The sequence below is a fragment of the Microcaecilia unicolor genome, chromosome 8, assembly GCF_901765095.1.
Source record: "Microcaecilia unicolor chromosome 8, aMicUni1.1, whole genome shotgun sequence".
NCBI lineage: Eukaryota > Metazoa > Chordata > Amphibia > Gymnophiona > Siphonopidae > Microcaecilia > Microcaecilia unicolor.
The window spans coordinates 172,273,751-172,296,241 of record NC_044038.1 but is presented as its reverse complement, the minus strand read 5'-3'; the positions used below and the strand labels follow the sequence as shown (position 1 = coordinate 172,296,241).

At 42.6% G+C, this 22,491-nt stretch overlaps 1 protein-coding gene across 1 annotated transcript in view; it reads left to right on the top strand.

The window, feature by feature from the left end:
- Positions 1-379: 379 nt before the first annotated feature.
- LOC115476372 (rap guanine nucleotide exchange factor 6-like) overlaps positions 380-22,491 on the top strand; it is a 274,393-nt gene continuing 252,281 nt past the window's right edge. Inside the window, 1 exon segment of the mRNA XM_030212715.1 lies at positions 380-1,107. Coding sequence (XP_030068575.1) covers positions 1,033-1,107 — 75 coding nt within the window. The 5' untranslated portion in view covers positions 380-1,032.

Below are 22,491 nucleotides of genomic sequence, written 5' to 3'. Positions count from 1 at the left end.
GGCCGGCCGAACAGAAGAACTACACTACCCAGCATCCTTAGCGGCCGGCGTTTTTAAACTACAACAGAAGGCAGAAGCGGTTGAAAGCGCATTCTCCTCCTCTCTCCGCCGAAAACTGACCAGTAAAGTTGAGCAAATGAGCAGTGCACCCCCCGCCCCGCGATACTCAACACGTGCAGAAGCTGAATAACGCGCCACCGACCAACCTCTTTGTTAGCGACATACTTGTGGGCTGGGGGCAGGGTGTGAGCGTCGCCGTCGAACAGCAGAAGTCTCGCGAGCATTTGCGCTTTTGAGTGAGGGAGGGGAAAGATTTTTGTTCTCGGTCGCGCGCAATAGCGCGTGCGGGTGCGTGCGAGTCTTTGCTGGAAGAGCGCGCGAGCTGTTGCTATTGGCCGTGTTCCCTGGTGTCGCTCTCGCGCTGCCGGCCGGGTTTTCGTAGGCGCACTTTCCGGCTTGGGAAGTAGTTTCTATTTTTTCTTTCTTTCTTGTTTTTATTTTGGGGATAGTTAGGAGGGTGGAGAGAATGGGCTGCCGGTGCTCTTTCCTCCCCTCTGCGGGCGAGGGACGGGGCGGACCGGGCTGCATTGGGCTGAAGTAACTCTCCGCCCTGTCCCACCAAGTTGCAGGATGGGAGAGCTGCGCTTGCACTGAGAAGTTAAAGCGGAGACGGAATGAGGAGACCTGATTTCTGCCTGCAAAACGTTCGGCTCCACTCGATGCTTCACCACCAGTTGCATGCACTTTTGTCTCCATTGCCTGCAGCACGTTGGGGCTCTGGCACGAATCTGCGCTCATTGGCGATGAAAGGAGCCCGGTTCGTTTTGCATGTTGCAGTTTGCTTGCATTGGGAGCGGGTGAGGAAGCAAAGAAACTCTTGGTTGAACTGCTCTTAAAGCGGAGGAAAAGTTCTGGGCTTCAGTCTGTGCTGTCGAGAGCCTGGTTTTCTCCTTATTAATTGATGCCCACGAGCAAACGAAGAAGTGGGAGTGAACTGACTCGTAGGAATTGTTCCTTTGGGAGGTTTCCAGTATGATGATGACCTCTATTGTGGATCCCAGGTTTAAACAGGCTTTGAGGAAACGTCCCTCGGAAAGGACTCAAGAGGTAGCGTGCATTCTTCACGTACTACTTTTATCACACACTTCTGATATATGTCAACATCTCATTTCTGATCTGAAGGAGGGTTCCGAAAGCTAATAATAATAATGAGTATTGTTAGCCCAATAAAAACGGTATCATCTTATTTTATTTTCTTTTTCTGTTTATCCTAAGTCTTGTGATTGAAATTCAAGTCTAAGGTTCATTTGCCAAAAACAGGGCCGCCTTAAAATTCCCAGCAGAATCTGTCACATTCAGCGCACGCAAACTGGATTTAGCACAATGAAAAGTATAGTGAATAATTAACGTTTAAAGTAGATTAAGGGCAGTATAATCTGCAGCATGTTTACAATGAGGTGTGATATCAACAAAACTGATGTTCGGGAGCGCATGCTGGAAACCAAGGTGCAGAAATGCTGCCATGCATGCATGCGATTTCTGTAGAGTGTTTGACCACAGTGCTGTCCGATTTGTACTGGAGCATTTTTCCGCATCATGAACGTTTATTTTGCTACTGACAAGTCTAAAGTCAAAGGAAAGAGTAAGAAAGGAAGTCTGCGCTCTAATGGTTATAACTGCCTACATATTTAATTGCATTATACAAACATCCTTATGTGCTAAAAACAAAAAAAACATTTGGTTAGAGATCCATGGGTATATGTAGTGTAGAAATGTACTTTCTGGTGTAGCCCTGCAACTCCCCCCTACTTGCACGGTGGGGCAGACAAAAGACTAAACAGGACATTGAGATCAAGGAGGATTTCACAGAATGCTTATAAATGATAGGGGGGTTAAAACGAAAGTTTAAGGGGGCTTTTACTAAGGTGTTCCAGAAAGTGGCCCGCGCTGGTGTAGACGCGTGTATTCGATGTGCACAGGTCCATTTTTCAGTGCACCTGCAAAGAAAGGCCTTTTTTTTTTTGGCTAAAAATGGACGTGCGGCAAATTAAAAATTGGTGCGTGTCCATTTTGGGCCTGAGACCTTATCACCACCCATTGACCTAGCGGTAAGGTCGCACATGTTAACTTGGTGGTAATGGTCTATGTGCGTACAATTCCAACAGAACTGCTTGACAATCTTACAATAGATTTTCTTTCTTGCATACTGTACCTCAGTGTAATGATTTGGCAGATTAGTCCCTGCTTTGCTACACTTTCGGTCACATTCTCTCAAGGGTGTCCAGAATTGAACTGGTGATGCTGTCTGTTCATGTCTGTACAATTTGTGTGCTCATTTGGAAAGTAACTGTTCAATAAAGCACAGAACTCAGATGCTGACATCTGTACACAGTCATTTGGCCTACTATTCTATAATTACTTTTCCTTGATGCGAGATGCTAAATCTGCTAATCCAAGTATAATAAAGATGTCTGTGTTGTCAAGGAAAACACCGAACAATTAGTTTGCTGCTTAAGATAAGTAAAACTGATAAATTGTGAAGTTTCTTGGAGTCTATTTTCCCAGCTCCTATTTTCCTGTTTTGTCGTAGAGGTTTGGTCTGTGAAGCTCTTTGGATTATAGTCTCATACCGTGAGCTGGTTCTGCATTTTCTAATGTGAAAAGGTTTTTGTCATTCTCCGAAGGGACAGGCAAAAATTAGTTGTAATAAGTTCTTCAGTACTCAGTTTCTGAGTGAAAGGCATTTGTAGCTTTGAGCACTTGCAATTTATGTAGGAGTGTGTTGGCTCCATTCAGATGTAGTAAGAACATTTTTGTAAACACTGCGCTGACATTACATTTTCTTTTCTTTTCCTTCTGAAACACATTTTTGTATATACTAGTGATTTCTGAAAATCTACAGGGATCACTGGTGAATCTGCTCTGATTTGTGCACTTTTTTTTTTATTTTGAAAAAAATATATATTGTAACTTCGTCATGTTTCTGAGCCATACAGCTCTGTAAACATAAACGTTTTTCTATATCGGATAATATTTTTTAACAAAAATAACTGTTTTTAATATACACTCATGAATTAGTCAGCTGAGTTGTTCTTCATGTACACTCATGCATTAGTCAGTGAAGCTGAAGGGCGGATATGGGATTACTTGGAAGCTGCCTCTTTCCTGTACTTGATGACTAAATGGTAAATTCAAAATTGATTCAAAGCAGCGCAGCAAAAGTGCAAAGACAGCCCCTAAGTTGATTTGGTCTAATATTTTGGAAATAGTGCATATTTGCCAATTTTGTGCCTGTTGTGTGTGTGAGTATTTGCTGGGAGTAAGGTGTTAGTAAATCAGGCTTGTATGAGTTAATAGCTTTGCTTCTATGTACCAGGTGCAGTGTATATTGGGGTGGTAGGAGCAAGAATTTGGAATTAGGTACATTTTTGCATACACTGCCATTCCTACGCCTCTCCTCCATTGGAGACTGTTGTTCACCTGCCACCCTTATCCATATTTGTCTTTGTCGAACTTTCTCATATGGCTCTGAGTTCTATAATATATCATCTAAATGGCCTAACAATATGAGTACATGAACGGGCAACCTTGATCCTCGAGGTCTGCAACAGAGTTGTTTTTTAGGATTGCCTCAATGAATATGTATGAGATCTATTGGCGTACAGTCTCCATTGTATGCAGATAGATCTCATGCATATTCATTGTGGAAAACCCGACTAGGTTACTGGCCTTGAGGACTCAGATTGCCCACCCCTGTTATAGAAGGTCCCTGAGGGGGGGGGGGGTCTTTTATAAAGCGGTGGTAAACCCATCGTGGGCTTACCGCACGCTAATCCGGTAGTTACAGATGGAGCATGCTCCATTTCCGACGATCCGGAAATATTTTTTTCTGTAGCACGGCACAAATCTAGCTGTAATCAGGCATTGTGTGCTGCTCGGTTACACCAGGAGCCCTTACTGCCACCTCAGTGGGTGGTGGTAAGTGCTCTCCACCGTATGTCCACACGTTAAGAGTCCTAGTGGTTAGGGTGGTGGTCTTTGGTCCTGGGGAACTGAGGAACTGAGTTCGATTCCCACTTCAGGCACAGGCAGCTCCTTGTGACTCTGGGCAAGTCACTTAACCCTCCATTGCCCCATGTAAGCCGCATTGAGCCTGCCATGAGTGGGAAAGCGTGGGGTACAAATGTAATAAAATAAAAATAGTAACATAGTAGATGACGGCAGAAAAAGACCTGCACGGTCCATCTAGTCTGTCCAACTAGATAAACTCATATGTGCTACTTCTTGTGTATACCTTACCTTGATTTGTATCTGCCATTTTCAGGGCACAGACAGTAGAAGTCTTGCCCAGCACTAGCCCCGCCTCCCAAACATCAGCCCCGCCTCCCAATCTCTGCTAAGCTGCCGAGGATCCATTCCTACTGAACAGGATTCCTTTATGTTTATCCCACACATGTTTGAATTCCGCTACCGTTTTCATCTCCACCACCTCCCGCGGGAGGGCATTCCAAGTATCTACCGTGAAAAAATACTTCCTGACATTTTTCTTGAGTCTGCCCCCCTTCAATCTCATATCATGTCCTCTAGTTCTACCGCCTTCCCATCTACGGAAAAGGTTCGTTTGCGGATTAATACCTTTCATCTTACTCCGTGGTCATTTTGTTTTTTTGGGCATTTTACTGGCTGCGGTGAAAAGGGCCCTGGCACGCGGGAGAAACGACTGGACCCGTGAATGTAACTAGTGAGTTAAGTTGCCATACTCTGGAGTATAACAAGTTGTGTTTACAACTATTTGATTCCCACTGGCTTCTGCTGTGAGTTAGCTGCTGTTATATGTTTTGCAGTTCTTTCAGTTTTTGACACTGGATTATCAGGACACCAGATCTCTCAGTTTTCGGAAAATGATTTTATTTTATTTTTTTGTCTTGCTGGTTGGAAGGGTTTTCTTGTCTTGTATTTTGAAAGCCTTTACTGTTTTTTGATGAGTGTAATCTTCCTTTGTTTTCATCATCTGTGCTTGATAAGGGGATGCTTTATTGTGTTTTATTTATGGATTCATTAAGATTTCATAGGTTTTTGTCCTGGCACCTTAGCAGAGTTTCCTGTTGTCATCCCACATGCACAGAAGTAGCTAAAGGACTAGCACTTTAGTCTGTACGATATCATTGAACCACTACAAAACTACATTGATTATACAGAAAATTGACTGTTTTAGTTGAATATTCAAGTGGAAACTTAGAAAACAAGTTTTAAGGCGATTCTGGTAATTTTAATAGTAAGTCGAAATTGTGGCACATGCTGACTTGATGATTAAAATTGAATTGTAAATTGCCTGAAATTATTCTAATTCAATTTGCCAGTATATGAGTTTATAAGTAAAGTATTTGATTTAATGTCAGAGCTCTCCTAATTCGACTGCTTTCATTTATGCAGTTTCTAATAGGCTTGCTTCAAAGTAGTATGCTACCTCCAGTACTAGTGCATTCAATTTTTGATAAGTTGGTGATGGGTAGGGGAAACATCTCATGTCCAGGCCCCTTGGAACCACCAGATACTTACAGTTTTCAGTGTTTTAGCTTTTGGTTTATTAGCAAACTCCTTTTGCAGGAACCTTGCATTCCTGAGTCCAGTTGTGACAGGCATACAGGGCACATTGTCCCAGCTCTTCCCCTGTACGGAGGACAGTTACTTCTACAGATTTTCTTCCATTCTGACAATTTCATAGACACCTCTGCCACTCTCTGCAACTTAGGCAGTGTTTCTGGGACCATCGAGGGTGATGGGTTCAGTCCCTATTTGTTTCTCTCAAAGGATGCTGATTCTTGATACAGTTACTCATAGAGCTGTTGCATCTCTTTCAGGTTCATAAACTGCTAATCTCTGGAACTCCGCCCCCCCCCCCCCCCCCCAAGTTAAGGAAAGTCCTACCAGATCTTTGTCTCCCAGTCTGTGAGAAATGAAGGACTGTCAAAGTATATATATTCTGGATGCAGCCTCATAGGGTCACATTTCAGGAGGATGTTCTAGAGTAGTGGTTCTCAAACCTGTCCTGGGGGACCACCAGCCAGTCGGGTTTTCAGGATATCCCTAATGAATATGAATGAGAGATTTGCATGCCTACTACCTTCATATAGGCAAATCTCTCTCATGCATATTCATTAGGGATATCATGAAAACCTGACTGGCTGGTGGTCCCCTCACAGCTGTGAGAACCACTGTTCTAGACCATACCGTTACTTAACCACAGGGCTATATAAGTTACACTGAGTTTACCCCCTTTCAGCCTTTCATTGACCCATTTTCTTGTAACTTCTTTCCACTGATACTGGTTTCCTGTTGTTCACTTACTTTGTACTTTTGGGGTATGTTAATGCCTCCGTGCTGTTTTCCTCACCCTCTCCTATATAGCGTCTACAAAATTTTAAGTCTCCTTATAGGGTTTAGGCTGTGGGTTTTGCACCCTTTCACTGGGCCTGTACCTCTCTCGAGGTGTGGAACAGGAAAGAAAATGTTTCACAGTTCACTTTGGTTTTGGTGGGCGGAACAGGAAAGAAGCTGCTGGAGGGTTTGGAAGGACTTCAGTTGCTTATCTCTGTGCCAGGCGCTTTTGGTATAACGGCAGAATGACAAGAGCACCTCATGCCCTAGCTGAAAAATGTTGGGTGTGAAAGGAACTGGTTCAATTTTCTGAATGCAAACCTTTGTTCAGAGAGATGTGCTGACACTCATGGTTAGTGTACCATATAGTACACTGGGATTGTTTTTAAAGTACTTTCTGCTATTTAAATTAGGAGGAATGTTAATTAAGTTTAAACAATGTTATTGGTGAGAGAACAATAAGGCACAACAGGTTACATTCAATTGGATTGCACAGAAGACAAACACTGCTATAGTCAACGTTAAAGATTAAAAAAAAAGACATAATTAGTCTTACCATTTTTAGGGCTCTGTTTACTAAGGCGTGTTAGCATTGTTAACGCGCCTACAGTTAGCGCATGCGCTGTGTAGGCACTTATAGGGATATTATAGGCGCATACATGGTAACTCGTCCTCTAGATTGTTCACTTGTCTTTAGATTGTTCTCTTGTCTTTTATATTGTAAGCTCTTTGAGCAGGGACCGTCCTTCTATGTCTAAATTGTACAGCGCTGCGTAACCCTAGTAGCGCTTTAGAAATGCTAGTTAGTAGTAGTAGTAGTAACACGCGCTAAAAACGCTAATGTGCTTATAACGCGGCTTAGTAAACAGGGCCCTTTTAACCCTCCTCCTCCAATCAAGTAAAACTGTAATCACCATCAGCCTGGTTTCTTGTGGCTTCCAATGATCTGAAGAGAGAAGGTAGAGCATCCTGAGGAATAAGACATTGTAAACCTGAGAGTTGAATATCCCTAAATCCTGAATCAAGTAGACTAGAGAGTGTTCAAAGTCGGACACCTTCCCTGTGGTGTCATGTGTTCAACGTAGCCATCTCAAATCATCAAAAAGCGTTTTTTTTACGCATAAAAGTACTATGTGCCTCCCAAGCTTCCCAAAGAAGCAATTGATGAACCCGATTTCTCCATTTCCAGTAAGCAGGCGGTTCAGTAACCGTCCATGACTGCAAAATGCATTTTCAGGCTACTAGGCACAGTTTACACATCAGTAATGTATCACCTTTAGAATTCCCCCTGTTAGTTCCTGTTTTTTTCCAATATCAAATTCATGGGCGAGTTCAGTACATTTCTGAGAAATGTTTTAAAACTAACATTTGTTCCTTAACCCTTTATAAAACATTGGATTTTCCAGATAAGGTTGTTAAATCAGTTTTTCCTGTAAAAATGCTGGTACCTATACAGTTCAAAGAAAGAGGGATGCTTTAACTGAACCTAATTGCTTTTTCTTCTGTAGGGAGGATTTTGTCCTGTCACATTACCTGAGGTTACCCCAGGATGCTGTTGGATATTCAGTGTCCGTAGGCCAAGACAGGACAGTCAGCAGTGTAGTAGCATACAGTGAAATATAGGATTTCAAGTCAAATAAGCACATGGAAGAAAGATACTGTAGAAATAACCTCCTCCCTACTATACTGAAACAAGAGCTGCCCTGTTAGTACACTTGGATACGTGGAATTCTGTAGGTTCATATGGAAACTGTAAATTAGTACATACATAAGTATTGCCATACTGGGAAAGACCAAAGGTCCATCAAGCCTGTTTCCAACAGTGGCCAATCCAGGTCACAAATACCTGGCAAGATCCCCAAAAAGTACAAAACATTTTATACTGCTTATCCCAGAAATAGTGGATTTTCCCCAAGTCCATTTAATAACAGTCAATGGACTTTTCCTTTAGGAAGCCGTCCAAACCTTTTTTAAACTCTGCTAAGCTAACCGCCTTTACCACATTCTCTGGCAACGAATTCCAGAGTTTAATTACAGATTGAGTGAATAATAATTTTCTCAGATTTGTTTTAAGTTTACTACATTGTAGCTTCATCGCATGCCCCCTAGTCCTAGTATTTTTGGAAAGCGTAAACAGACGCTTCACATCTACCCGTTCAACTCCACTCGTTATTTTATAGACCTCTATCATATCTCCCCTCAGCCGCCTTTTCTCCAAGCTGTAGAGCCCTAGCCGCTTTAGCCTTTCCTCATAGGAAAGTCATCCCATCCCCTTTGTCATTTTCATCGCCCTTCTCTGCACCTTTTCTAATTCCACTATATCTTTTTTGAGGTGTGGCGACCAGAATTGAACGCAATATTTGAGGTGCAGTCGAACCATGGAGTGATACAAAGGCATTATAACATCCTCATTTTTGTTTTCCATTCCTTTCCTTATAATACCTAACATTCTATTTACTTTCTTAGCCGTAGCAGCACACGGAGCAGAAGGTTTCAACGTATCATCAACGACGACACCTAGATCCCTTTCTTGGTCCATGACTCAATGTGGAACTTTGCATGATGTAGCTATAATTTGGGTTCCTCTTTCCCACATGCATCACTTTGCACTTGCTCACATAAAACGTCATCTGCCATTTAGACGCTCAGTCTCCCAGTCTCGTAAGGTCCTCTTGTAATTTTTCACAATCCTCCCGCGATTTAACAACTTTGAATAACTTTGTGTTATCAGCAAATTTAATTACCTCACTAGTTACTCCCATCTGTAGGTCATTTATAAATATGTTAAAAAGCAGCGGTCCGAGCACAGACCCCTGGGGAACCCCACTAACTACCCTTCTCCATTGAGAATACTGACCATTTAACCCTACTCTCTGTTTTCTATCTTTTAACCAGTTTTTTAATCCACAATAGAACACTACCTCCTATCCCATGACATTCCAATTTCCTCTGGAGTCTTTCATGAGGTACTTTGTCAAATGCCTTCTGAAAATCCAGATACAGAATATCAACCGGCTCACCTTTATCCACATGTTTGTTCACCCCTTCAAAGAAATGAGTAGATTGGTGAGGCAAGATTTCCCTTCACTAAATCCATGTTGACTTTGTCTCATTAATCCAAGCTTTTGAATATGCTCTGTAATTTTGTTCTTAATAATAGTCTCTACCATTTTGCCCGGCACTGACGTCAGACTCACCGGTCTATAATTTCCCGGATCTCCTCTGGAACTTTTTAAAAAAATCGGCGTTACATTGGCCACCCTCCAATCTTCCGGTACCACGCTTGATTTTAAGGATAAATTACATATTACTAACAATAGCTCCGCAAGCTCATTTTCAGTTCTATCAGTACTCTGTGAGGAATACCATCCGGTCCAGGAGATTTGCTACTCTTCAGTTTGTAGAACTGCCCCATTACATCCTCCAGGTTTACAGAGAATTTATTAAGTTTCTCTGACTCGTCAGCTTCAAATACCATTTCCGGCACTGGTATCCCACCCAAATCTTCCTCTGTGAAGACCGAAGCAAAGAATTCATTTAATCTCTCCGCTACAGCTTTGTCTTCCCTGATCGCCTCTTTTACTTCTTGGTCATCTAGTGGTCCAACCGATTCTTTTGCCGGCTTCCTGCTTTTAATATACCTAAAAATTTTTTTACTATGTTTTTGCCTCCAACGCAGTCTTTTTTTCAAAGTCCCTCTTAGCCTTCCTTATCATCGCTTTGCATTTGACTTGACATTTCTTATGCTGTTTCTTATTATTTTCAGTCGGTTCCTTCTGTATGCAGTTTTTTCTATTTGCACACTAGATGAAGTCTGTCAATGATAAATAAATACCCTTTTAGGAATATGTATTGGCATAGAAACATAGAAAATGACAGCAGATGAAGAACATGTGGCCTATCCAGTCTTCCCGTCCTTACCATCTACTATCCCTTCCTCTCCTTTAGAGGTCCTATGTGCTTGTCCTGAGCTTTCTTGAATTCAAATGTAGTTTGTTTTCACCACCTCCACTGGGAGGCTGTTCACGTGTATCCACCACCCTTACTGTAAGGAAGTGTTTATTTTTGATTACTCCTGTCTGTCCCCTTCATCCTATGCTCCCTCATTCCAGAGCTTCCTTTCAGTTGAAGGAGACTTGCTGCCTGTGCATTTATGCCAGGTAGAAACATAGAAATATGATGGCAGATAAGGGCCAAGTAGCCCATCCAGTCTGTCCTCCCTCACTAACCACTGACAACTCCTTTTCCTAAGGGATCCTTTGTGCCTGTCTCACGCTTTCTTAAGTGCTTATAATGTAATTCCCAACTATACCACTGGCATATAAACCATCAATTGATACAATGAACCAGGGTTTTAATACAGTTTAAGAGGTCATGGGTAGAAAGTTTCTAGAAAACCACTGATTAAAGATTAAAGTAAAATTAATATGTGAAAAGGAGAAATTCTCAGAGTAATGACTCACCCAAGCGGAATGCCACCTTAAGGTCAAAGGTTATTCCTAGAGGGTGGATAAGTTTCTCTGTCGTTGAAAATCTCCAATATGTGAATATGAGCAAACTTTAGTGCTCCCCATCCAATTAAGTGACAAACCAATAACAAACTAATGTCAATCCTGGTTCGTTGTATCGATTTCTTAAATTCTGACACAGTCTTTTCTTTCCATGACCTCCACTGGGAGGCCATTCCAGGCTTCCACCACCCTTTCGGTGAAAGAGTATTTTCTTAGATTCCTCCTAAGCCTATTTCCTCTTAACTTCACCCTATGCCTTCTCATTCCAGAGTTTTCCTTCATTTGAAAAAGGCTCACCTTCTGTACGTTAACGCCACTGAGATATTTAAATGTCTCTATCATATCCCCTCTCTTTCCCCCTCTCTTCCAGTGTATACATGTTGAGGTTCATGAGCCTGTTCTTGTATGTTTTATGACGGAGACAGTTTACCAATTTAGTAGCCGCCCTCTGCACCAACTCCATCCTGTTTCTGTAGGTATTTAAATGTCTCTATCATATTGCCCCCACTCCGGCCTTTGTTTCAAAGTGTATATATGAAGATCTTTGTCTCCATACAATGTATGATGAAGACCACTGACCAACTTTTAGCCGCTCTCTGGACTAAATTTATTCTGTTCATATCTTTTTGAAGGCGCGGTCTAGAGGCCGACCGAACCTGCAGCTAAAACTTAGCACCTAATTTCAGCCAAAACCGAAAACTACGTTTGTGTGAATGTGAACCAATGAGGCCTACTGAGATTGTCAAGAGCTTGCAGTCAGCAGCCTTCTGCTAAACTCACATGAGCTTATTACCCTCCAGGTCCGGGAACTGCAAGTACAGGCTGACAACTGGGAGAACCATTTTAACAAGGACTTATAAGAAGTCTGACACATTTATATTGTTTTACAAATATGTGTTAACTGACTAGATCATAGTAATCTTATTGTTATGTATATCCCAGTCAAGTGATCTGTCTCTCTCGCAAGTACCTGAATAAGTATATGTAAACTGCTTCGATTTGTGCTTCAAAAGCGGCAGTATATCAAAAATTGAGAAACTTAAACTTGCTGTGATCTTCTTAGAACTGAGAAGGTGCAAGTGGAATATGAATTCCAATGTAATGTTTAGGTTCCCAAGTCAATGCAGAAGTAGTTAAATATCCTCTGAGAGAGAGAGAGAGAAAAATGCTTACCCAAACTGTGCACAAGTAACAAGAGAAAGTAGCATTGAGATGTTGCTCGTTATAAAACTGATTAAGGACAAGCATGATATAGATTCTTACTAAAACAGGGTAAAGGAGTCCAGACACTGGTCTACACTACAGACATCATATCAGCCTGATGCACAAAGCAGAATAAAAAAGTACATTGATGTTATTGAATGCGAGGACCATGTGCTCATTGAGCAATACATTTCTCAAATTATTTTGTAATACATAAACTTCATTTCATTGTATTATCAGTTTTCTACTAACACTATAAACTGACCAGTACTTGTGCTTGAAAACAATTACTGCAGGTTACTTTCTCATAGAATCTAGTTTCTGCATGTCACAAGTTTGATTAAAATGCTTCATCTTCATCATTCCCAAATAGTTTCCAAGACAGAATATGTATAATAAATATTGAAAGACCATATTTACCTCCAAGCAAAATAGCCTCTGCACATATGGACCTCAGCTAATGAAAACTGAAACTAAAAGCCATGATGCTTTTACAGTGGCTGATTGTGTCACATTTGGAGTGACAGCTGATGTTATATTTCCACACAGAGGCTAATTCCTAAGGAGTTTATCATCACAAATTTATGCATTTAAGTTCCTGCTAAACTTTTGTATCAAAAGTGATTATTTGGAGCATTCCATTTACCATATGAAGAACTATGCAAACACATTATGGGGGGTGGGGGGGGGGGACACAAAACAAAGATTGGCTCCCCTGCCCCCTAGACTACCTTGCAATCTCTTGCAGTCGAGTGGTATAGGCAGAGCAGGGGTGATCCCCCAGCCACTCCTTCACATATTTGCTCTATTCTCAAAATGGCTGCTGTAACCTCTTGCAACTGGGGATCACTCCTGCCCTGACTACATCTTTAGACTGCCAGGGATTGCAAGATAGGCCTAAGGGGGGGGGGGGGGTCACCTGCAGGTGGGTGCGTAGGGGAGGCAATTCTTTGCTAATCGGGTGGAGGGGAGGTAACAAAACAGGAAAAAGCATATATTTTCAGCTTCCACCGAAAGCGCACTGTCGGTTTCAGCCAAAACCATGGCTGCAGCCTTTTGACCAAAACGGGGCAGAAAAAGGATTTTGGGCCAATTTCGGCACCATAACTGAAACTCAGCCGGCCTCTTACATGGTCTGCAGAATTGTACACAGTACTCTAAATGAGGTCTCACCAGAGGCTTATACAGGGGCACTGTTGCCTCTTTTTCCTGCTGGCCATTTTTGGCCTAAGCATACTGAGGAATGAAATTGGAGGGGCTGAAAAAAAAAGGTGGATGGAGTGTGGGGGCTGGATAAAGGTGGATGAGAGGAGGGTGTACGTCATGGGAATGGGGTGAAAGTCTGCATGAAAGTGCATGGAAAACTGCGGTGTGTGTGTGTGGGGTATTTCATGCCTGTGGGAGATGCCACCCCTTATGATAGGGGAATTCTGCACAGTTACAAATGCTCAAAGCCCACCTCTTCAATGTCGCCTTCGGCTCCTAATCACTACACCTCTTCTCATAAAACTTATCTACCCCAACTTATCATTTCGTCCTTTAGATTGTAAGCTCTTTCGAGCAGGGACCGTCCTTAATTGTTAATTTGTACAGCGCTGCGTAACCCTAGTAGCGCTCTAGAAATGTTAAGTAGTAGTAGTAGTAGTATTTCATGCCTTTGGGAGATGCCAGCCCTTATGATAGGGGAATTCTGCACAGTTACAAATAAAGTGTGCAGAAGTTTCAGGTTTTTTTTGCCAGAATTCCCCCTGGAGTAGACACTGCTGCTCGTTTTCAGCTCCAAGTTAAGTTTTACTGTGTGCCTTGGGTTAGAACTTTGCTTTCAGCCACTGTCATAGTGGAGTGTATTTTAGGTTCTCCTTGTTGGACAGTTGACCTTGAAATTTGAGCATGAATTTCCCTTTTAGCTAATTGGCCACCATTTCTTTCTGGGAGGAAAGTGTTTTGTAGCTACAGGGCTTAGTAAATGGTATCAAGATGCAGGTCAGGCTGTCTCCCAGGTTGGTTTTAAGAAGTTTGACCTGGGCCATTTTTCTGTGGAGGCAGCACATGCTTCTGAATCCATAGCTGGGACCAGCCTCTGCTGGAAGGATCCTGCCAAGAGGTAGTGCTGAGCTGGGCAGTTCTGCTGGAACAATGTTCAGAGAGATCAGCGCTGGAAATGAGGAGAATGAAAGAAACTTGGATTAAATGAGGCAGCTTTTGGGGAGTGAAACATTTTGAATATTTAGCAGAGGTGTTTTATGTGTGGAATAGCTTGAAACGGTGTTTTCCAGCTGTCCTAGAGATGGGCATAATTGGGTCTGGAATTCGTTGCCAGAGAATGTGGTAAAGCTTAGTGGAGTTTAAAAACGGTTTGGACGGCTTCCTAAAGGAAAAGTCCATAGACCATTATTAAATGGACTTGAGGAAAATCCACTATTTCTGGGATAAGCAGTAGAAAATGTTTTGTACTTTTTTGGGATCTTGCCAGGTTTATGTGACGTGGATTGGTCACTGTTGGAAACAGGATGCTGGGCTTGATGGAACTTTGGTCTTTCCCAGTATGGCAATACTTGTGTACTTATTCTTTCCTGGATAGCCCCAGTGGATATTGCAGACACCATATCTTAATGCGTATTTATTAAAGATATCCTAATAACCAGATCAGTTAAAGTGTTCTTCTGGGACAGGCTTGGGGAAATACCTGGCTCCAAACCTCTGTATATCCTGCCTATGCAGGGGAGGAAAAGCTGTAATTGGACAAGATCGGCTTTAATTTAATGCAATCCGAGCTGCATTGCAAATCACGATGGATATGTATTTCACATTCTGGCAAGCCCTTATCATGACTTTTATATTGCATAGTAGATGTAGCAGGTTTGATAGGTAGCTTTATCCAAAAAAAATATGTTTAAAAAAGAACTTGTCACAGGGTGGCTGTTGAGGTTTTTTTTTTTTTTACTAAGCTGCAGTAGCGTTTTTAGCTCGTGGTAGAAATCAGCTGGCGGTAAACGCGGAGACGCTCATAGGAATATAGTGGGCATCTTGGCATTTATCGCCAGCTGACCCCCCCCCCCCCGAATACCTTCAGCATATATACTTTCCCCTTTTAATACCCATTGTACCCGAGTATACACCACTTTGATAGCTTTTGCACTTGCGGCAGTATATGGAAAATAAATCGTTTTTATACAGGCTCTGAGTCGGAAGCACTTTTGGAGTCGGTAAAAATGTAGTGACTGTGCCTCCGGCTTGAGAATAAAACTTACAACTTTATTATATATGGTAAACTTATCATTTAATACTTTTCTATATATTTTTGTCCTGGATCTAAAGTACCGGTAAATATAAGTTATATTTACCAGTACTATAGATCCAGGACAAAAGAATTTAAAGTCTAATATTGGCGGTAGGGGGTAGGAATCAGAGTTTGATGTACCGACTCCACAGCCCTGGTTTTGTATTGACTTCCAAGACCTGAACAATGCTTTTAGGTTTACTGCATGGAATTTTTATTTGACTTTTAGAACCTAACCTGTTAGCAGAGCTCCTGTTTCCTGGTACAGAGAAAACTGGCTTCCTTCCTCCCGGCAATTGTAATTCTCAAATGTCTACCCGACCCCTTGCAGCTGGGATGGTGAGTGGGATCCTTTAACCACAGGAAATGGGCTGGAAAGATTTTTGCAAGTATTGTCTTGTCTCTGAAAACTGGAAATGGGTGACTTGAAAGGTTCATCTGCCCAAACGATTTGTCCTGTGGCTCTTGTGATTCAGAGCTTGCCAGGACCAAATGCTCCATGCTCATTTCCTTTGAGGGGGTGGTAACGAAGAGACGGGCTCTTTTTTTGTAATTAATAGGATGAGATTAATTTGTGCAGAATGTTTTTTGATGATGTCATATACGTGGTATGTGCCCAGCATTCCTGTGTAATGTCTGTTGCTCACTGTTTCTTCCCCACGCTCCTTGTATATCCAGCTGGTAGTGGTATCTGGTGGCGGCTTCTTTGCTGTGATAAACTTTGACACATCGGCATGTCTGTGTCGGATCATATGGGCTTCAGCCTGATGAGCCAGTGCTGTTGAAGAAGTGGATATTTAAAGTTGGCAAACAAATTATAAGGAATACCTTGGGCTGTGATAGCACTGGGATGATTGGAGGGGGTTATGTGTCAGAACATAGTCTGGCCAACCACATTGGCTTCAGGGCTTGAAGTTGGGACTGTTGAGGAGCTGGTGGAAGAGTTTACAGCCAAGATCACCCAAGTGGCTTGAGTCACATCTCAGGATGATTGTGGACAAGGCACAGCTGGTGCCATTGGTGTAGGAGAATATTGTGAGGATTGGTGAGGTGGACATGTGAGTGAGCTTGAGGATGCATTGACAAGCTGTGCAGAGACTACTATATACACCTTTTGTAAATACAAATAAAAAAACAAGACGACTTTGAGAATTCATTTTGTTAGAACAATGTTGGGATCATCAAGCTCTTGAAGTCTGGGAGTGGGGGGGACCTGGTGAAATTATTCTGTACACGAATTTAAGCTCTTTTCAATTAGATGTTAAAAATGGCCTCGTTAAAATAGAGAGGGCGCATAGATACTTGTGTCAGTTCTGGAAAGCACAGGTCAGCTGTGCATTATGATTTTGCATTGGCATCATTTTGATGATGAGAAGAAAATCCGAGACACCTCCAGGGCTTTGGGCAAAATTACCTATTGGAACAGTAGGATTCACTTTTCCCCCTGATTTCTCTGAAGACCTACAGAGGGAACGTGTGATATTTCAGGCCGTGAAACATGACCTGGAACGCTTGGGGGGGGGGGGGGGGGGCTGTTCGCTATGCTGTACTTAGCGTGATTTCAGGTGGTTTATAATGGTACCACCACCATTCTCGATTCTGCTATGACCTAGGTGCAAGCGGATGGAGGGTCATGGTCCTCAGGTAGCTGCACTGAAGATGGTAGGGGAGGAGGGGGGGGTCTGTAGCAGACTGTAGAAAGTGACTGGGCCCATCCATATTTGACTGCAGTCTCTTTTCCTTTTCCAAATATTCTTTTATTTTCTTTAGAACCTTGTGTGGAATGTGGTGGCGGAAGGGTCACTGCCATTTTGGACTTTGTCTACAATGATGGGCTTGGGGTTTAGTCATAGGCATCCCGTATAAGAGGCTTGGGGAGGCTTAGCCCAACGGTGACCGCCGCCTGCCGCATAGTCTTGTATCTCCTTGTGTTTCTTCTGCTGTCCACCGTCATTTTTAGTGCCCTGAAGAGTTCTGCCTCGGCACCGGCGATTCAATCACAGTCAGCCTTGTTCTGCCAGCGTCGGGGCATTCTCTTCAGGCACGTCTCACTCCCACCTCTGCGGGAAAGAGGAAGTTGCATTAGAGTAGGCGGGAGTCCGTCCAGGACGCGCCTGAGAAGCCCCGACGCTGGCAGAACAAGGCTGACTGTGATTGAATCGCGGAAGCGGTGAGCAGCGGGGAAAATGGCGCCTAGCTCAAAATCGTACCGAGGCGGTGGAAGCGGGAAGAAATGGCGGCGGAAGGAGCACGTCGTGAAGCAGCTGGAGCGCATTAAGGTACTGGCAGCCTCTCAGCAGGTTTATTCAGAGCTGGAGGCCCCACGGGGGAGAAGGGAGAACTGGCCTGAATATGTTTGTATGGCTCTGATCTGAACCTCCAGCTGTGCGCCCGCCTCCCTCCCCCCCCCCCCCCCCCCCCCCGTCTAGCACCAGCCACTCTCCACTTCTTCTCTGTTCCATATCCAGGATGTCCTCTTCCCCCCCCCCCCCCCATACCCAGCAATTCCCTCTTTCTACCCCACAGGTCTAGCAACAATCACTCTCAAATCCTCTACCCCCTCCCTCCTTCTCCATGTCTTGCAAAAACCACCATCTTCCCCCTCCCCCCTCATGTTCAGCAACTTCCTCTCGCAACCCCACAATCCTGTACCATACTTCGCTCTCTATCCAACATCCCCCACAACCCCCCCTATGTCCAGCATCAACCTACTTCCTATTATCCAGGATCTCATCCTATCCCAGTCTTCTCCCCATGAGTCCAGCAACAACCATCCCCCACTCCTCTCCCCCCATGTTCCAGCATCAACCATCCTCTACCTCACTCCCATCCCCCCATGTCCAACATCTCTACCCCGTGGGTCCAGCTTCCCTTCCTCCTTCGTGCTCAGCATCAACCACCCTCTCCTCCTCCGTGTCCAGCATCAGCCAGCCTCCATTCTGCTCTCCTCCATGTTAACCATGCCCCTTTCTCCTATACTATTTCCTCTTTCTCTACCATACTCCCCCTGAATGTCTAGCATCTGTACTCAACACCACCACTGCCTGTGTCCTGCAGCTCCCCATTTCCATTGTCCACCACACACTAATATCTCCCCTCAAGGTTCAGGATTCCACCTTCTCTATCCCACTCCCCCATGTCCATTCTCCCTCTTTCTTTCTGTGCCCAGCATCCACCTTCCTTCCCCCAGTGTCTATCATCTTTCCTATTACCTCCCACCACTATGTTCAGCCCCCCCCTCAGCTTCCAGCATATCTTTACTCTCCTTGTTCATCATTTCCATTCTCCTTCCCTGTCCATTTTCTTAACTACCCCATCCCCTCACAAAGCATTCCACCTCTCCCCTTGCAGATCTCTTTTGTTTAAACATAACTAAATGGGCTATAAGACCCTAGTGGTGTATTAGGTTCTGCCCAGTGTAATATTTATGGTACAGTAAGGTTCTGAGTGTGTTTTTGCACAAAGTTGTGCATAGTGTTTTGCAGTTGAGCGATTGTGGTTAGTATATGCTTTGAGCAACCACTTTATTCTTTGACAGATGATACATATCTAATATCTAAATTTAATAAAAGGTATTGTGACTTTTATTTTTATTTATTTTTCTTTCTGTGTGTTATCAGACAATTATGGATTTAAGCCCTGCCCCCTTTAGCCTCCCCAAACAGTTGGGCCACCGACCGCCTATGGGTTTAGTCATGTGACTTCTTTGGTTTTTGGTCCTTTTACTGATGTTCTTTTGTGTTGGATGTATGGTTGCTGTTGCAGTGGAGATTGTGCTCTTTTTGATGGGGAGGGGGTGTTGGAATGGCAAGAAGAGTGATCTGTGGCATGAATGGTGGTTAGGGTAGGTTGATGGGGGGTATGTATGAAGGGGGTGGAAATATTTGGACTTGTGTTGGGTTTTAGGCTTTTTAGTAGTGTTGTACCTGGTTCTGAGGTGGCTTCTACCTGATAAGGTTCACCACTAGGGGTGGTTCCAGTATCCTTATTGTATGCATCATGGGGAACAAACCTTCACAGTGCCAAAAAGTCTCCTGTAACATAAAAATGTTCACATGTATTCGTCCTAGGACACATTAATCCGTGATCTGTTAGTTAAACACACAGTTATGGTCAGTTATACATGTGGCATCTTTTTAATTCTTTCCAACCAAATCACATGATGCCTTTAATCCAATCAGAGCACAGTTGTGATTGGTGAAGGAGCTTTCAAATAATAGTGTGCTATTCCATATTCAGCACATTTAGTTGAATACGAGTAAGTGAAGAACCCTCCCCCACACACACACACTAACATCACTAAAGCACTCTAACCAACTACCCCCCACCAATATAATGAGGTAAATTAATGCAGCTGATCAAAAGTAGATTGCAGTATGCTACAACAATACTTTTCTCTATGAATTTCAAAGACACTGGTTCTATTAATCTAATGCGGAATGAGCATTTTTAATTTTGCCCACATATTAATGCAGAAGGAAAAACAAATCTGCATGAAAAATCTAATGCAAAATTTTAATGTCATCTACTACTATACTGGCCAGAGCAGTGTTACTAAGCAGTGAACAAGAAATTTGACTATAGAAATGAGGATGTTTTTCCAAACAAAAACTGATTGGTTTGAGTTGTAATTTGTATTTAATTACAACTCTAACTGCTTTAAGTTGAGTTTTGGTTTAAGGGAGGTAATATATAAGCATAGCAACAAATCACATGGGCAAAGAAAAGCATATAGGCAACATTAATCTGCAAATTTTGATACATAATTGCTAGCTGAAAGTGGTTTTTTTTTTTTTTAATAGTCTTTCCCTGCTTTATAAGAGTGAATTATCTTCACTTTCAAATATTCAGCCAGTTCGTTAGAGCAACACATGGGTATTGAAAGTAGAACAATCACAGCTTGAGAGGTTAGAAGTGTTAAGAGGAGACTTATTAACAAATTGGAAAAAAAAGTAGAAATGAACTGGAAGGGGGGGGGGGGGGTTGTCAAAATTTTTGTACCTGCAATACTCATTGTTTTCTTCCTTTGAATCTGTTAAAAAAAACCCCAAACAAACAACGTGTGAATAGTAATTTCAACAGCTAGAAACTTTGATTAAAAAAAAAATGGAAGTTACATGGACTTCTTGGTCAAGGCAAGACCAAGGAAAATCTCTGATAGGACAACCTGAAAACAGTAGAAACCTGTAAAACAGAACCAATGACCTCCTGAAAAGTTCAGCTGACGCCGGACTTTTGCACAACTGTTACATAATACGTGTACGTAACAGTGGTCTGCCTGGAAGAAGAATTGTCAGAAGGAAACATCAGAAAAGTCTTTGATGTACGCAAAGAAAACTTTTGAGAAGTCTGAAACATTTTAGAACAAAGTACTTTGGATTGATGAAACAAAAACTGAACTGTTGGACCACAACCGTACAATGTATATTTGGAGGAAAAAGGAGTGAAGGGTTTGAAGAAAAGAACACCTGGCCAGCCATTAAAAAACAGGATAATTCTATCATGCTTTGGGGTTTTGTGGTAGCCACTGAAAGTATTGTGCAGAAGGAAGAATGTGTGCAAATATGAAGATATTGTAGAAGTTCATATCTTAGTGCCAGTGAAGAATTGAAGCTGAAAAGAAGTTAGATATTTAAGCAAGGCAGCGATCTGAAACACAACTAACAATAAAACATAGAAGTATTTTCAGGAAGGAAAGATGAAGGTTTTAGAATGAGCTTCATAGTTGAATCTTAAACGCACAGAGGGTAATTTTTCAAAGGTCGCCTAAAAGTAAGGTGCTGGGAAATGTTGCTGTCCCTCGGATTCTAAATAGCATTTTTGCTGAAATCTAAGTGTATTCCATAACAACGTGTGTAACAATTAATTTATTTATTTATAGCATTTATATCCCATATTTTCCCACCCAAGGGCAGGCCCAATGTGGCTTACAGAAATTTACAAAAGTCATACATTATACTTCCACATGGAAATTAAGGCGTGATATATAGAATCCCAGGGTAAGTGTGCATTAGCACATAATGCAACTTGGCTTAACAAGCTAACACTAATTGGCAATAATTAGAATTTACATGCACAGCTCGTTAAGCGTATTCTTTAATGAACTGTGCTTAAATTCTAATGTGAGAAGTTCAAATGGGGCGTGGCTATAGGCAGTGAAATGGGTGTTTATTGGGCGTTCCAACATTTACACTCGTTATAGAATATGGCCCAGTGCATGTAAATGTACGCGCAGGGATTTACACCATGTTTTCGTTGGTGTAAATGGAGGCTCGTATTTTTAGGCACTGGGATATCAACCAAGCGTATTCTATATACCGCGCCTAAATCTTATAGAATACGCTTAGGTGGAAATGTTTTCCGCGTGCATTTTTTTAAAGCACCATATATAGAATCTGACCCTATGCGCATAACTGCTGTCATAGAATATTAGCATAAATCCACAGTTAAGCGCTTAACTTTAGACGCAAGCACTTATCGCGCAGTGGCTGGTGTAAATGCTCTTGTGTGTGCTGGTATTCTGTAACTTATATGCATAAGTGCTAGACTTGCCCCCTCCCCCCCTTCATGCAGTTGTGTGCTATGGATTTTGCACACAGGTATGCTTTGGCAGTAATTGCTAACTAGTGCCAGCTAACACCAATTATAGCTAATACCAATTAGCTAATTATTGAATTAAGTTGTATGTAAGTTCCATTTTTAGAATTCAGGTTACTCAAGAGAGTGAGAAAGATGGATGTTGTATTGTTGTTTAGAATTTTGGTTTAGTGGCGTACCCAGCTTCCTTGCCACCTGGGGCGGGTCACTACTGCGCCCCCCCCCCCCGAAGTGCATCACACCTACCCCCCCCCCCCCCCGAGGTGCATCACACCTACCCCCCCCCCCCCCCCCCCGAGGCGCATCACACCTATCACCCTTCTTCCTAGCAAGGGGGTGTATCAAGTAGTCATAAGTACATAAGGATTACCATACTGGGACAGACTGAAGGTCCATCAAGGCCAGTATCCTGTTTCCAACAGTGGCCAATCCAGGTTGCCACAAATGTACAATACATGTTATGGTGCTTATCCTAGAAATAAGCAGTGGATTTTTCCCTGTCCATTTTAATAATGGCTTATG